The following is a 14,800-nucleotide window of genomic DNA, read 5'->3' on the forward strand; positions in this document are numbered from 1 at the left end:
ATTATTTCAATAAACCTTCAGGAAACCTCAACCCGCCCATGGATGAGGTTTCCTGAAAAACGCGGAGGCCGCTTGGGCTCTTCGCCTGCTCGCCAACCTTAAGGTTGGACGGGCAGCGCTGTTAATGAGCTAAATTACTTTCCTAATGGCCTTAACAGTCCTTTGACAGTTCGGTGGGCGCGCAGCCACCTCCGGCGCTCGCCCACCGAACGCAATATCGAAATGAAGCACGATGACGTCGGGAAGCACACCCGATGTCAACTCATGTCATTTTACGCTTCGGCATGTCAGGCCCACCCCCGCACACTGATGGCAATATTCTGGCCTAAGTGTGTATTGTCTCCAACACAGAACAATCAGGAATGAATTGATAGGGTAGAGAGAAAGTTCTGCTCATGGGAGAGCCTAGAACAAGGGGACATAACCTTAAAATCAGAGCCAAACTATTCAGGAGCGAAGTTATGAAACATCTTCACACAAATAATGGGACAAGTGTGGAACTCCCATGAATAGCTGTAGATCCTAGGTTAATTAATAATTTTTAATCTGAAATTGATAGATTTGTGCTGGCCAAGTGTATTAAGGGATCTGGAGTCAAGATGGGTAGATGGAGTTTTGGACACAGATCAGCCATGATCTCTGAATGGCAGAACAGGCTTTAGAGGCTGAATAGCCTACTCCTGTTCTTACGTTGTTATAATCCAAACATTCTCAAAGTATTTGTTCTGATGGTAGATTAGGAAACCCAAAAATATGGGTTTCTGGTGCTGGACAGGTCAGGTTGTTTATATTTCAGGCTGTAACAATGGCAAAAGAACTGCACATTTACTGTCAACTGAAGTATAAATGCATCTGCAGGATTAGAATTCTGCTTTTAGAACTCTACATAACCTTTTTAAACAAGGAATTGAGGATGGTGAAAGACCTCAAAAAAGTATGACAAATTAATAGAATTATTGAAATTTCTATTTAGGAGACCATTTGGTCCAATGTGTCTATAAAGTGTGTCAAAAAGGAATGTGTAAGGATTATCATGGGTTCCTCCTGACCTTGTATTGGCCCCTCCAGACATGGCATGGTTGGCTGTTGGAGCTCCTCTGTGACCTTGGTCGGACCTGCTCATCTGAGGAGCAGTCATTGGCCTGTGTAGAAGTCCATGAGAAAAATAAACATACAAATGCAAAGAAAGTTTCCTTTTTAACAAATGTCATTTGGTCAAGACAACTACAAAAATTAAAACAGATGCTGGTTTACAAAAATTGTAATATTAATTTCCTTTGATGAATTCTAGAATAGTTTCATGCATTATGTTCTATTTAATAAAGCATTCAGCAATTCACTAAAAATGATGAAAGGAACAGAATGCATTGTTTAATTTATAATTTTAAAAATCTACCACAGTAAATCTAGAAATGCTTACAAAACATTCAATTTCACTAAGAACAACAATGACAGTTCATAGTATAGACTGAAAAGACTGTACAGGAACAGGATTAATAATTTACCTGGTGAGAGATTCAATGCTATATAACAGGGCTTGTAAGGATGTGGCAAGTGAAGCGATAGCAGTGATTTCATCCCGTGCTGCAGATGATGATTCCAATTGAATGGTTTGCTTCTTTAGTTTCTGCAAGTAGCAGGGAACCAGTGCTTCTAGGACCATCAGCATTTGAAGACTATATGGCACAAAGAAGAAGGATTAAACCAGACAAAAGCCTTGTGTGGCAACAGCAAAGTAAAAGTAAAGCCAATTCTACCATGGCAAACATTTAAGGAAACAGCAAAAAGATGTGAAGGCATACAGGGGCCAAAAACCTGATTATCAAAATTAAAATTTTGCTCAGTGCCTATGAATTATAAATACTGTGATTTACTAAGAGCTCCAGAATATAAAAGCAGGAATGTAATAGTGAATCTATATAAATCTTTAGTAAGGAAGATGAGAGATTAAATAGAATGTACAATGTAGACTCACTATAATGCTTCCTGCTATGAGAAAATAAAGACTTGAAAAATTCAGGTTGTTTTCTTTAGAACAGAGAGGACCTCATGGTGGTGTGACAAGAGGTAGGATGGGACAGAGTATGTAGAAGCTGACTGTTTCTGGTCATTCAGGGTTTACAACGAGAGGACATGGACATCAGATTAAAAATGAGCTTTACGATGCGGGGGTGGGGTAGGAAAATTTACACAGGGTATTGTGAGGTTAGATACATGCGGTTCATCTGATGGATACACCAATACTCACTTGTTGGGCCGAGCAGTCTGTTTTCATGTTGTAATTTCATTGTATTTTTAAGCAGAAAATAAATGTAGAGGAGAAACACAATTGCAAACCCATTGGATAGATTTTCAACTTGCTGCCCAGGCAATGGAGATCAGGCAGTTTTAACAATGGGTGGCTGATCTGCAAATCTAGTTTTACCGTGCAAGTTAAAAATCTAACTCATTGTATCCTGCCTGAAAGGGAGAGGAGTAACAGGCTGGCCCGTCGGGGCCATAAAATCCGATTGGAAAAGTGGCAACTGCCAAAAAAAAAGGAAAATAGACAAACACAAGGTAGTACCCAGCCATGCTGGAGTGATTAACATTCAGCATAAGTCAGGTGTTAATGACAAGAAATGGGATGAATGATTTCACCATTTTATTTACATGCCTCCTTTTGAGAAACGGGTTCTGTTTGATGGAAATAATAGTGGTAACATTGGGTAGACATTAAAGTGAGCAGGGTGCTGCCTAATGCATCCCAGTCTGTTACTTCTGCAACCTTTTGAATTAGTGCTCCAAAATCAAGCATCGCGTGACACAAGTTCCAGGCAATAGTACTGGTCATTACTCTGGTTGTCTCCCTGTGTTGTATCCATTGTACACAGCTTCAGGTTCTGCTTCGATCATTGAAATACTTGGAAAGTCTTTTGTAATCCATTTGAACAACATAGGCTGTCCAGAAGAGCTATGCTTTTATTAGCATTCCCTCAATCCTCTTTGATTTACTTATGTTTCAGCACTTTAAATGCTCACATGATGAGTATGAAATAAAATGAAACTTAATAATCGCTTTGTTAGCATAAGGCAATAGTATGGTCTTTCAGATGTAAACAAGAATTTCTTTGCCACTGATAATATTATGCATACCTCGGGCGGAATTTTCCGTGCCCGCTGGCATTGGGTGTGTTCGGTGGCACAAGCGGACAATATGGCGAGAAGGCCAAAAATCGGTTTCATGACGTCTTGAAACCAGTTTGTGATTGTCCGCTCAGCCCGTCGATGGTGGGCTGCGTTCCCCACCATCGGGTGTCGGGAACATCATTATTATATATCAGCATATCGTTATAAGGCCAGCCCACCGGACTCATCCCCCTGACCCCCCACTGCTGGATCGTCCGCCCACGTTGGCAGGAAAACACACTGGTGCAGAACACAAGTTGACAACTGTGACGTGCAGAAGTCAGGACTTACCGCCAGGGCCTTGCTCACATCGCGGACATCCGAGGTGCAGAAGATGCTGGAGCCCGACAGCAACAACACACCGGGGGAATGTCCATGGCATGCTGTGTGAATTCTCATGGACATGGCTCTGCTGCGAAGCAGCGCATGGAAGTTGGAAAGTCATCGTTGATGCTCACAACAGATGATGGTCAAGGGGCTGGAGAGGAAGGTCTAGGATCGACTGGGAGAGGAAGAGATGTTGGGGGGGTGAGTTGGGAGGGGGGAATGAAGGTGTCGGCGGGGTGAGGTTGAGGGGGGGAATGAAAGTGCCGGGGTGGGGGGATGTGAGGTTGGGAGGGGGGAATGAAGGTGTCAGGCGGGGGTGAGGTTGGGAGGGGGGGAATGCAAGTGTCAGGGAGGGGGGGTTGTGGGGGGTGTGAGTACAGGGGGAGGGGGGTAACAGGGGAGAAGATGGTAACTGGGGAGGTAGGTGTAAGAGGGGGGGGAGGAAGGTGTGAGGGAGAAGTGCAGAGGGGGGAAGGAGTGTAGAGAGGGGAAGGAGTAAGTGTGCAGGAAGGAGTGAGGAGAGAGGAGGGAGTAAAGGTGGAGGAAGAAGTAAGGGTGAAAGAAGGAGTTGGGAAAGGGAAGGAGCAAAACTAGAGGAAGAATTAAGGGTGTCTAAGGGAGTCAGGAAGGGAGAAGGAGTAAGGCTGGAGGAAGGAGTCGGAGAGGTGGACTAGGGCGGCTGGAGAAGTAAGGGTGTCTGAAGGACTCATGAAGGGAGCGGAACTAAGCAGGGGGCGAGTCCGGGGATTGGGAGGATTAAGCGGTGAGGGAAGGGCTTCCGGGGGGGGGGGGGGGGGGGGGGGGGGGGCGGAAGAGATCCAGAGGGGGGGAGGGGTCTAGAAATGGGGGGTGCCCAGGTGAATGTGCAAGGGAGAGGTCTGATGAGTCCATGACTGCCTCCTGGGGATCGAGGAGGTCGGGTAGGTTAGTGTGGATGGGGGTGAGATGTTCAGGAGGGAAGGGAATGTGCACGTTCACCTGGACATCCCTTAAGGAAAAGAGTTGTGGCTGGTAGGTCATGGAGGCGATGTGGAAGGTGATGCCAGGGGGTGTCAACTGTGATGGGGGAATGGAAATGGGCGACTGGGGGAAGGGAAAGGACGGGGGAGCGAAAGTAAAACTAAATTAGCACCATGCTGTCCAAATCGAAAGTGAAACATAAGTCGTGGTGGGCAAAGTTAGGTGCTGCATGGGAGTGTGATCATTGGGTGGGCGGAGATGCAGGTCAGCTCAGGTGGACAACTGAAAGCAAACCCCAGCAGGCAGCATTGAAAATGCTCGGGACATTGATAGGTGTGTGATATGTGAAAGATCCGCGTGCGTGGGAGAGTGCTTGCACGAGGCTCCGAAAGGCCCTGCCACACACACACTTCTCCCTCCAGAATAACTTGTGGGCTGGCTGTTCCCTCTGCGGTGACAGAGGATTAGGCTGAGGGGCTCATAAGCAAAGGGGATTCAGAGGGAGTGGATAGCCTTTGAGATTCCTGGGTGGATGACCCAGGAGTGTACAGCTGCCGCTCCTCCTCCCGTCGGGTGCCCGAGAGCCCTGGCCTGACTCTTTGAGGGGAAGGAACGTCGGGATGCCCCGTTTTCCTCTCACGTTGCCATTGCAGGAACTCACCCATGGCTACCATGATGAAGTGCAAGTCTGCACCCATCTCCGCGTTCCGCTGGGCCAGGGCCTCCATGGTGTCTGCCATCCTCCCCATGGAGACCTCCATACGTGCAAATATGGATACCACTTCATCAGAGAGCAGGCGGATGCATTCCTCTGACTCGTGAGCCACACTGTTGAGGACTTCCAACAGCTCTGCGTGATGTTCCCCAGCCTTCTGCTGACTTTCCAGGGTGAACTGTAAGGCCAAATCCAGAGGTTCGTCATCTGACACGGACCTCATATGTGCCTCTTCCCCAGCAGTCCTCCTCCTGCTGGGGAGCTCGGCTGAATCTGCCTCCTCCTGCTGCGGACACGTGTCTGTGCGATGACCACCACATTGTGAACCCGAGCCTGCTCTAGATATAGATCCCATCTAGGTGTGTGTCTCTGCGCTGGAGGAGGGTGTGGGTAAGTGCTGTGACGGGTCTTCCATGCTGCCTATTTCCATCTCTTCAACGGAGGAGGTGCCCTTTTGGCTGGAGGTGAGGATGTGGATGGAGCTGAGGGTGTTGGTCGCTTGGCAGAGCTCCCTGTGAACCGAAGTAGAGATAATTAGTGCATGGCAGCAGAGTCAAAAGCAGGAGAGAGAGCACTCACAGCTGCATTGAGAGAGGGATGATGTAGTGCAGGATCCTCACATGGGTGTTCACCGTTGACATCATTGACGCTGCAGGCATGGTCCATGTCCTCACCAGTTAGCGCGATGGCCACTCCTCAAAGTGAGTGGGGGGCCTAATGTGGGCCACTCCACCGCCGCCCCCCCACCGCCACCCCTCGCCCCAGTCTGGGACCTCTCCCTGTTGATGTGAGCAAGCATCTCCTGCATGGAAACAGATGGAGAGTGTGTAAGTAGGACACATGGCACTGCGTGGAATGTTTGTTTGGTGAGCGGCTGCCATGGATAGGGTGAGGACGTAAGCTCCAGAGGATATGAGCCTGATGGAGATGTGAGGGTGTGTATGAGAGTTAGTAGTGTTGTCCCTTGAGGTGTGAGATCCCTGTGGATGAATGATCGGTGTGTGAGTGGAGAGTGATGAGAAGAGTGAGTTAACCTGGCGGAACAGATGAGAACATTCATTCTGTTGCGGCACTGGGTGGCTGTCCTCTTTTGCAGACATTTGCGTTGACCACCGCCTCCCATGATGGATTGGTGATACGGTTCCCCTCCTGCAGCCAGAGCGGGAGTAGAGGACATCACAGAGGGCCTGCACAGCATCCAAAAGGTCACTAAACCTGGGGGCTGCAGTCTTTTTGCCTTCCAAGGCCATGTCTTCTGTGCAGCAGTCGTGGGCTGGAAGCACTGAGAGGTCGGCGCGTGGCTGGACTTAAAATATGGTGCCCGGTGTGATGAAGTGACAAGGTGATGGCGTGGTGGGCGATTGAGATTGAGATTGAAACGGCGTGTTTCCCTGGAACGCGTAATCAACCTGGTGGGTTTGGGACGATACGGCATGAAAAGCTGCCATTGCGGTTGGTGGGTAAAACATCGTTTAATCTGCCTGCTACCTCACTTAGTGCAAATCTGGGATGATACAGTCCCTCGTTTCCCAGGTTGAAGTTTATTATAGCATTCAATTTAGTATTGTTGAATGACAGGGATGATTTGAGATATAGGCCCAAATTTTGCTGCAGCAGGGGATCTCACAGTGTGCCTAGTTAGTTATGCACATATAGGTTTTAAAATGTTTTGCCACCAAAGTTTCTGAAAGTGGAAGCTGAACAGCAAGTGCAACAGGATATCTGAGAGCTTGGTAAGCAATGGGGCAAATGATGTATCTCTTAACCATGAGTTTGGTTATTGTGAAATAAACAGAGGAAAGATTATAAGAAGGACGGCGTATAAAGTGGATGGATTCAATGTCAAATTAGTACAGAATAAGAAATAAAGAAAGTGAAGAAAAAATTGGGTTGAGCGGGGAAAAAAAAGAGACAGAAAAGGAAGACCTTTTAAAAAAATTTCTTTTTTAAAATCTCCCAAAACAATTTACAACCTGATGGAATGAGTGTCCACACTTATAATTGTTCAGTTTCTGGGCAAGAGAGGTTGATTGGCAGTAATTAACCATTATCACATTGTTAAAAGAGTACATGTACTGTTAATTGCTAATTTTAATTTTCTGCGGCATGTTTAATACATAATTAATGTGCAACTTCACGAAAATTACACAGGTTAAGTGCAAAATGCCATTTCACATAGCTAATTGCGGCAATTCATAATTCATGGGTATCTCTTCCTCAGCAAAATGATTGTGTATTAGTAATTCATCATTCAGATGCCATTGTGTTTTTCAGCATAATCTGGGCCGCTGTTTACTGAGTACTTGTTGGTACTATTTCCATCTTATTTCACTATACAATAGGCTCACAATTCATCACTACTGCTACATATCTGTGTAATTTTCTCCTCTTTGCCAGCCTGACAAGAATGTAACTTACCTAAATATGTGTTATACTTCATTTTACATTTGATATTCTATCGTTTTTTAGTATCAGCAACGTGTATATTTTTTGTGCTGTAAAATTCAGTATTACCAAACATAGGCACACAACAGGGACATTTATGGAAGAAATCTTATTATTTTACACATTTATTTCTTAAATAATATTCCAGTACCTTCTAAGTGATTCTGGTGCATATGCAACAACAGTAACACACAATTTAATAGCTTCACTGATAGAGAAGGCGAGATCTTCATTTCCATAGCAGAAATCTAGAAGTACAGGAAAAATAAGTACTCAGTTTACAGTAGAGCTTGTTTCACTGGTGTTCATTTTATACATGTTTCCTTAAAATAAGAGAGAAACTTCTAATTTTGCTAATATTGCTCAGCACGATTTCAATTCACTTGAGGTTTGAGAATGGGGAAAAAAAAGTTCCTGTTTTACTCTATAACAATCACTACTGATCAGAAATTGAAATAAATCAGCTGTATAAATACTGTAACTACAAGAGCAGGTCAGAGGCTGGGATTTCTGTGGTGAGTAACTCACCTCCTGACTCCCCAAAGCCTGTCCACCATCTACAAGGCAAAGTCAAGACTCAGATGGAATACTCTCACTTGCTTGGATGAGTGTAGCACCAACAATACTCAAAAAGCTTAACACCATCCAGGACAATTACACCCATTTGATTGGCATCCCGTCCACCACCTAAAACATCCAATCCCTCCACCACAGATGCACAGTTGCAACAGTGTGTACCATCTACATGATGCACTGTAGCAACCCACCAAGGCTGCTTCGACAGCACCTTCCAAAACAGGATCTCTGCCATCTGGAAGAACTAGGGCAGCAGTCATGTGGGTTCACCACCTTTGTGACAGAAGGTTATCGGATGCTGTTGTGACTGGAAAGCTGTTTTTAGTGGGGTTCCGCAGGGCTCAATGCTCTGTCCCTTGCCTTTTGTAGTTTATATTAATGATTTAGACTCTAACATAGGGGCATGATAAAGAAGTTTCCAGATGATATAAAAATTGGCCACATGGTTGACAGCGAGAAAGAAAGCTTTAGATTGCAGAAAGATATAGATGATCTGGCCAGTTGGCCAAAAAAGTGGAAAACAGAATTCAATCCAGAGAAGTGTGAGCTGATGCGTTTTGGTAGGTGCATCAAGGCAAGGAAAAACACAATAGGAGGATCCTAAGTAGTGTGGAGAAACAGGGGGACCTTGGAGTATATTTCAATAGACTCTTAAAGTAGCAAGACAGGTCAATTTGGTGGTTAAGAAGGCGTATGTATGTTCATATGGCATGCTTTCCTTAACTAAAGCATAGGATATAAGAACAGGGAAGCTACATTAGAACTGTATACACTATTACTTAGACTACAGCTTGATTACTGAGTACAGTTCTGGTCACCGCATTACAGGAAAGATGTAATTGTACTAGAGATAAGCTGCAGTCAGCAGTACAGGGCTGGGCAGCAAGGGACATTTAGTTAAAAAACGGTGACTCATCAAAAGGGTTTGGACATTGACTGACTGCTATCAGGGAACAATGGTACCAGGGAAATGCCATTACCTACCATCAACTAATGCAATCAAGAAGTCTGATTACCCAATACAATGGCACAAAGGACATATCATCAATACAATACATTCAAGGAATTATGCAACTAAGGTCTGCATCACAGGCAATAGTACTGGAAACAGGATCATTCAAACCTTCATTAACTTTGGAGCCAGGTACTGTTACTGTGCTGTTACTGTGCCACCTCAAACAGCAGGAGAATTGTTCTTACAATGAGAACTAATAATATTCATTTGGATACATCTTCCATGGAAAACCCCATATTGTTTCAACCAGAAGGACCTGATGACATTTGTCTGGACTTTGCGTGGAATCAACTAAATGCAGATTGGAACAACAGGAAATGTGTTTTGACATGTCTGAGTTAAATTATTATAAAAGAAGGGAAGATCTGAGTATCTGGGTTGCAGTTGGAAGGAGGGTCAGGGCTGGTCATTTTGACTCAGGCCTACATCCTACACTGGACAAACCAGCCGTGTTAGGGATTGTAATTGTTTTCAGCTATATTGTGGTGATATTGGCCTGAAGGTTTTGGGCTGCAGTCAGAAGGAGGGTCAAGTTTGGTCACCTTGACTCAGGCCTACAGTCAGCATCGGACAGACCAGCTGTGTTGGGGGTTGCAAGTTTCAGCCAAATCGTAGTGATCTCGGTCTGAGGGATTTGTTAAGGTTTGGGGTGAAAACTTGGTATTTTTTGCCAGTACCTTGTAACTTGTTTCAACCATAGCTTGGTGATTTTGGTCCGAGGGTTTTCTCTTAAGGTTTCAGGACAAGACGTGGTGTTTTGCCTGTGTTTTTGTAAGTTTAAACCAAATCATGGGGACTTTGTGTGGAGGTGGCATTTTTGTAAGTTTAAGCCCGAGTCATGGTGACTTTGTGTCAGGTACTGGGAACGGGTTGTCTTAAATTTAGGGGTTTTGTACTATGGGTGATACAATAAAGCAATTGTGAATTATTAGAAGAAATTTGTCTCACTGGTCATTCTGTTCAAGCCTTACAATTGTGAATCTGGTGTCACAAACTTGAGTGGGGAGAGGGCCTCTGAGGGAAAAAATGGAACCCTTAGAGGCAGGCAAGGTAACTCAATCACAAAGTTAAACAAGTCCGAAATATTTCACATCATTTTTGATAAATAACCAGCCTGACCCATTTATAGAGCCTGGACAGAATCCCTGAGATGTTTTCAACTTTGCACTTCAACCCAATGCCTTAAGACGTTCCTCTAGAGAGGAAGTGTGCCCTCCATGGTAGATAAACAGAAACTTCACCTCTGTGGTTCATTGGAAAACACATAAGCATAATGATAGATTTCACATGTCAGGCACCTGGCTGCCAAAAATTAAGGGGCATCTAAAGTTCTGTCAAAAAGAAGTAACGATTAAGGAGCATCTTAAATTCTTTTTGCTTTCTCAAGGATACAGAAAGTTTTTTTTCTATTTAATTCTCCACTCAAAAGAGTATTAAAATGATAAAGAACCTCACCTTCCTTTCCTTATAATAAACCATATATTGGAGCCAAAGTACTGGGTTTATCAGTTTGAATAGCCTCAACATAATTTAATTGTTTAGAACAACTATTTTTTTACCTTTGTTATTTTTTTGCATATTGTGTACGAGAAGTCATTTTGGCAAATAAAGTGCCAGATTTGAAGCAGCAACAACAAAACATTGAAACAATTTGAAGTAATAAACCTGTATATCAACTACATTTTAGGATTATAAACAGGAAGTGTCTGATCATGTGTATAAATATGTTTTTGGAGTTAAAATAAGGCTAATAGTTGTTATGATTCTGACTTTTTTAACTATAAATGCAGTAAGCATAGTTGTAGTAGCTAATGACAAGCTAAGGAATAACAGATAAGCAAGAATGTAATGATACTCAGTGAAAGAGAAAGCCTGAGAATGATGTCAATAAGTAAATCAAGATCATAAATTTAATCCAAGAGTTTGTTACACTTCAATAATCTGAGTGCATTACTACATTTCATGGTATTACAATTACATTATAATGAAACTTTGGTCAGGTGATTCCTTACTGCTATTTGATACTTCTCTTTTAGGAAAAATGGATTGCAAGATTATGCATTAAAATTTGTCAAAAGTACTACAATTTATTAAATGATATAATGTCACAGTGTGCGGCAACAGATTTTCATTGCATACATTTCTTATTACACACCATTGACAATTACTAAATTTAATTAAGATTACCTAGAGATTTTAGCGGTTTCTCAGCTTTTACTAATTCCAGCACGTCCAATGTATCTTGTGTATCGCCCTCCAAAGACACCAAAAGGTCAAACAGACACTGAGAAGATACACCTTTGGCTGATCCACCGGTTGTAACATCCTAAATACAAAAGCCAATTACAGTTTCCTTTGATGCAAAGTCTTGTTTTCAACACCTCCATTAATTTTCCTGCGGTAAGTATTGTTCCATTTAAATTTTTACATGAAGGTTTTCTCAGTCGTTCAACTAGTTGAACCATACAGAATGGGAAGGTGTCAGGTTCAATAACATGTATCTGATCTCAGCCAGAGCAGCAGTAGGTAGCTACAGCAGGTCTCTGCATTCCTGTGTTAGAAGAGAATTGGCTAGGTCCTCTCTCTGATTACTATTCAGTGATCCCAGATGAAAATGTACATCTACAAATGTCATCTGAGGATAAGATCAAGCTTATGAGGTCCTTATGGTTGACTAGTTTGTCAACATTCATAATGCAACTCAAGTGTGAAGAGTTACCACTTAAGTGTCAGACAGCTATGAAACTAAATTTGAATCTTCAGGAGGAGATAGGAGAAGAAATGACTCATAAAGAGACGAAAAAGTGCAATCAATTGCTTGTATTTATTTTACTGAATGGAAATTAATAGTCCATCTGAGACTGGTTATGCAAGATTTTGATCTTGGAGTCTAGTGATGTCCTTCATTAAACACAAGATGTAGTCAGCAGCCTGGTTAAGCATGAACAAAACTTATGCCTGGTATAGCTGGCAGACATCAGTCAGCACTAGGGTGTATGCCCACTATCAAATAGTAAGAAAAGTGTGTTCCAACTAATAGTTCATTGGACTATAACACTATATTTTTAGCATGAATAATATACCGTGGTTGGATAAAGTATTTTGATGGCAATCATCTGGGATAACATCAAAATATCATTCAAAAATAGAACTGTGCAATACTTTGTCCTCAGAGCATTTAATGACAGATTTGAATGAATAATTGGGGTGAAGAGAAAGGGATGGAATGCAAAGTGAATTTTGTTTGCTTACTGAGAACTCCAGTAATGGTGCTGCGCTTGCAAATAACTGGAGAATAAAAGGCTTTCGATGCAAAATATAAAACTGTCGACATGCAAACTCGATTGCTTGGCGTAGCAATGGGTTGCTTTCATAATCAGCATAGGCCTGTAGGAGGGAAAATTTTAAAACAATATGAATACAAGTGTAAAGGACATGTAGTCTATGATTAATTCATATTGAAGATTTGAACAGCATAGTAAGATTCAGTCCCCATGCACAATTGTGGGAAGGAAATTTATGCTCTTTTCATTGTTACAGAAAGGAGGACAACCATGCATTTATATAGTGCCTTTCACGACCTCAGAACATCCCAAAGGACTTTACAGGTAACAAATACATTTAATTTGTAGCCACTCTCATAATGTAGGAAATTCTGCAGCCAATATGTGCACAGCAAGCTTCCACAAACAGTAACATGATCATGACCAGATAATCTGTATTTTTAAGCAATGCTGATTGAGAGACAAATATTGACCAGAGTGCTGGGATAGCTCCCGTGCTCTTGTTTAAACTAGTGCCATGGAATCTTTTGCATACATCCACCTGAGAGAATGGTTTAATATGTCATCTGAATGAAGGCACCTCTGAGAGTATAGCATTCTTTTAGTGCTGCATTGGAATATAAACATAGATCTTTGTGCTTAAGTCTCTGGAGTCGGACCTGAACCCACAACACGTGGTATGGTTGAGTGTTATCAGTTGATCTGCAGGTCACACCAAAAGACCAAAGATGAATTGTATCAGTCAAAATCAAGTATATAAAGCTGCAGGGCATTGCCTGGATGGTTACTTGAGCACGTATAAAGGGACACTTACTGACACAAGAGTGGAACGGAGTCAGGAGATTTACAACAGTTATATTTCGCTCTGTGAATAATCTATCCCAAGTAAGGACTGGCTTTGAATTTGTCCTTCACCAACTGGCTATCAGGAGTATAACATATTGCAGAGGTACCAGTGTGATTTTCAAAAAAATGGACAAGTAGACCTATGATGCCACTGAAAGACATTTTTCATAAGAGTTGATCCCAGGTACAAAATAAAGGATTGGAACTGGGAGGCAGAAGAAAAAAAAATTAAACAAGAGAAAGGAAAGTTAGAATAGAGGGTGTTCTGCCTTGTAAAACAATGTTTTGCATTGTGGTGGTCAACTCTGTGTTAAGCATCACTTGGCATGGCTCAGAAGTCCCACTGTGGCATGGCAGTCTTTGCTGCATTTGGTGCAGAAGAAGACAGTGGTTGAGAAGGTGTACGATTTGCTGTCCTCTGTTTTCTCTGGGCCCTCTTAGCCAGCTGAGGTTTTTGTTCCTACTCACCTTTTCCAATGACCTTCTAAACAGTTGGCCTCCAGAGGTCACGGCCATCAGTGATTGTCTCTCAGTTGTCAGTATCAATGTCCATAATCTTTATATCTCACTTGCAGGGGTCCTTGTAGTGGAAGTAAGGACAGCCAAGAGGTCATGACCGAGTAACTAGCTCATCGTACAGAAGGTCTTTGGATACATGGCCATCATGAATGTGGCTGAGCTAGCACAACCAATGACAGCTTAGCAAGGAGTGTATGTTGATGGAATTAGCACACGCCAAGACCTCTGAGTAGGTGACCTTACCTGCCAAGGGATGCCGAGGATACATCTGAGATAGTGAAAATAGAAACTTTTCTCCTGCCTAGCCTGTGTTGTTCAGGTCTCACCACTGTTTTACAAGAGTGCAACGAGGATGCAGGATTGGTAGACTCAGTTTGGTGCTCTCAGTTAGGTTGCTGTTGTTCCACACTCTCTTACTCAGTTTGGGTATAACAGCTGTAGGTTTTGCAATATATGCGCTGACTTCAGCATCAAGTGTCAGATTGCTGATAATTGTGGAGCCTCAATATGTGAAGCTATCAACAACCTCCGGCGTCATGACATAGAGGAAATTGAGTGATAATAAGTAGAAGGTTCAAATTAAATTTAGAGTAGGGCAGAGAAACCGAGAGAGAAAGAATAGCAGAGAAAAAGTGATGTTGAGTTAGGGGAGAACATTTCAGCCTCAAAGGGAAAATATGTTTTTTTTAAATTCACTCATGGGATGTGGCCATCATTAACAAGACAAACATTTATTGCCCAACCCAAATTACCTGTGAGGAAGTGGCGGTGAACCGCCTTCTTGAGTTACTGCACTTGCCTGGTTGAATGCAGCTCCAACAACACTCAAGAAGCTTGACACCATCCAGGACAAAGCAGCCCACTTGATTAGCACCCCTTCTACAAAAAACATTCACTCCCTCCACCACCAATGAACAGTGGCAGCAGTGTGTAGCATCTAAAAGA

The 14,800-nt window shown here is 43.0% G+C and overlaps 1 protein-coding gene across 1 annotated transcript in view; it reads right to left on the reverse strand.

Annotated features, from left to right (window-relative positions):
* Positions 1–14,800, reverse strand: part of unc80 (unc-80 homolog (C. elegans)) — a 535,199-nt gene that overhangs the window by 131,885 nt on the left and 388,514 nt on the right. The window contains exons 46-50 of the mRNA XM_078551715.1: positions 12,459–12,593; positions 11,394–11,532; positions 7,767–7,863; positions 1,506–1,676; positions 1,050–1,142 (exon numbers count right to left, since the gene is read on the reverse strand). Of these exons, the coding sequence (XP_078407841.1) occupies positions 1,050–1,142; positions 1,506–1,676; positions 7,767–7,863; positions 11,394–11,532; positions 12,459–12,593 (635 nt within the window). The remainder of the gene's footprint in view (positions 1–1,049; positions 1,143–1,505; positions 1,677–7,766; positions 7,864–11,393; positions 11,533–12,458; positions 12,594–14,800) is intronic.

This window comes from Cetorhinus maximus, chromosome 11 (genome assembly GCF_964194155.1).
Source record: "Cetorhinus maximus chromosome 11, sCetMax3.hap1.1, whole genome shotgun sequence".
NCBI classification, from domain to species: domain Eukaryota; kingdom Metazoa; phylum Chordata; class Chondrichthyes; order Lamniformes; family Cetorhinidae; genus Cetorhinus; species Cetorhinus maximus.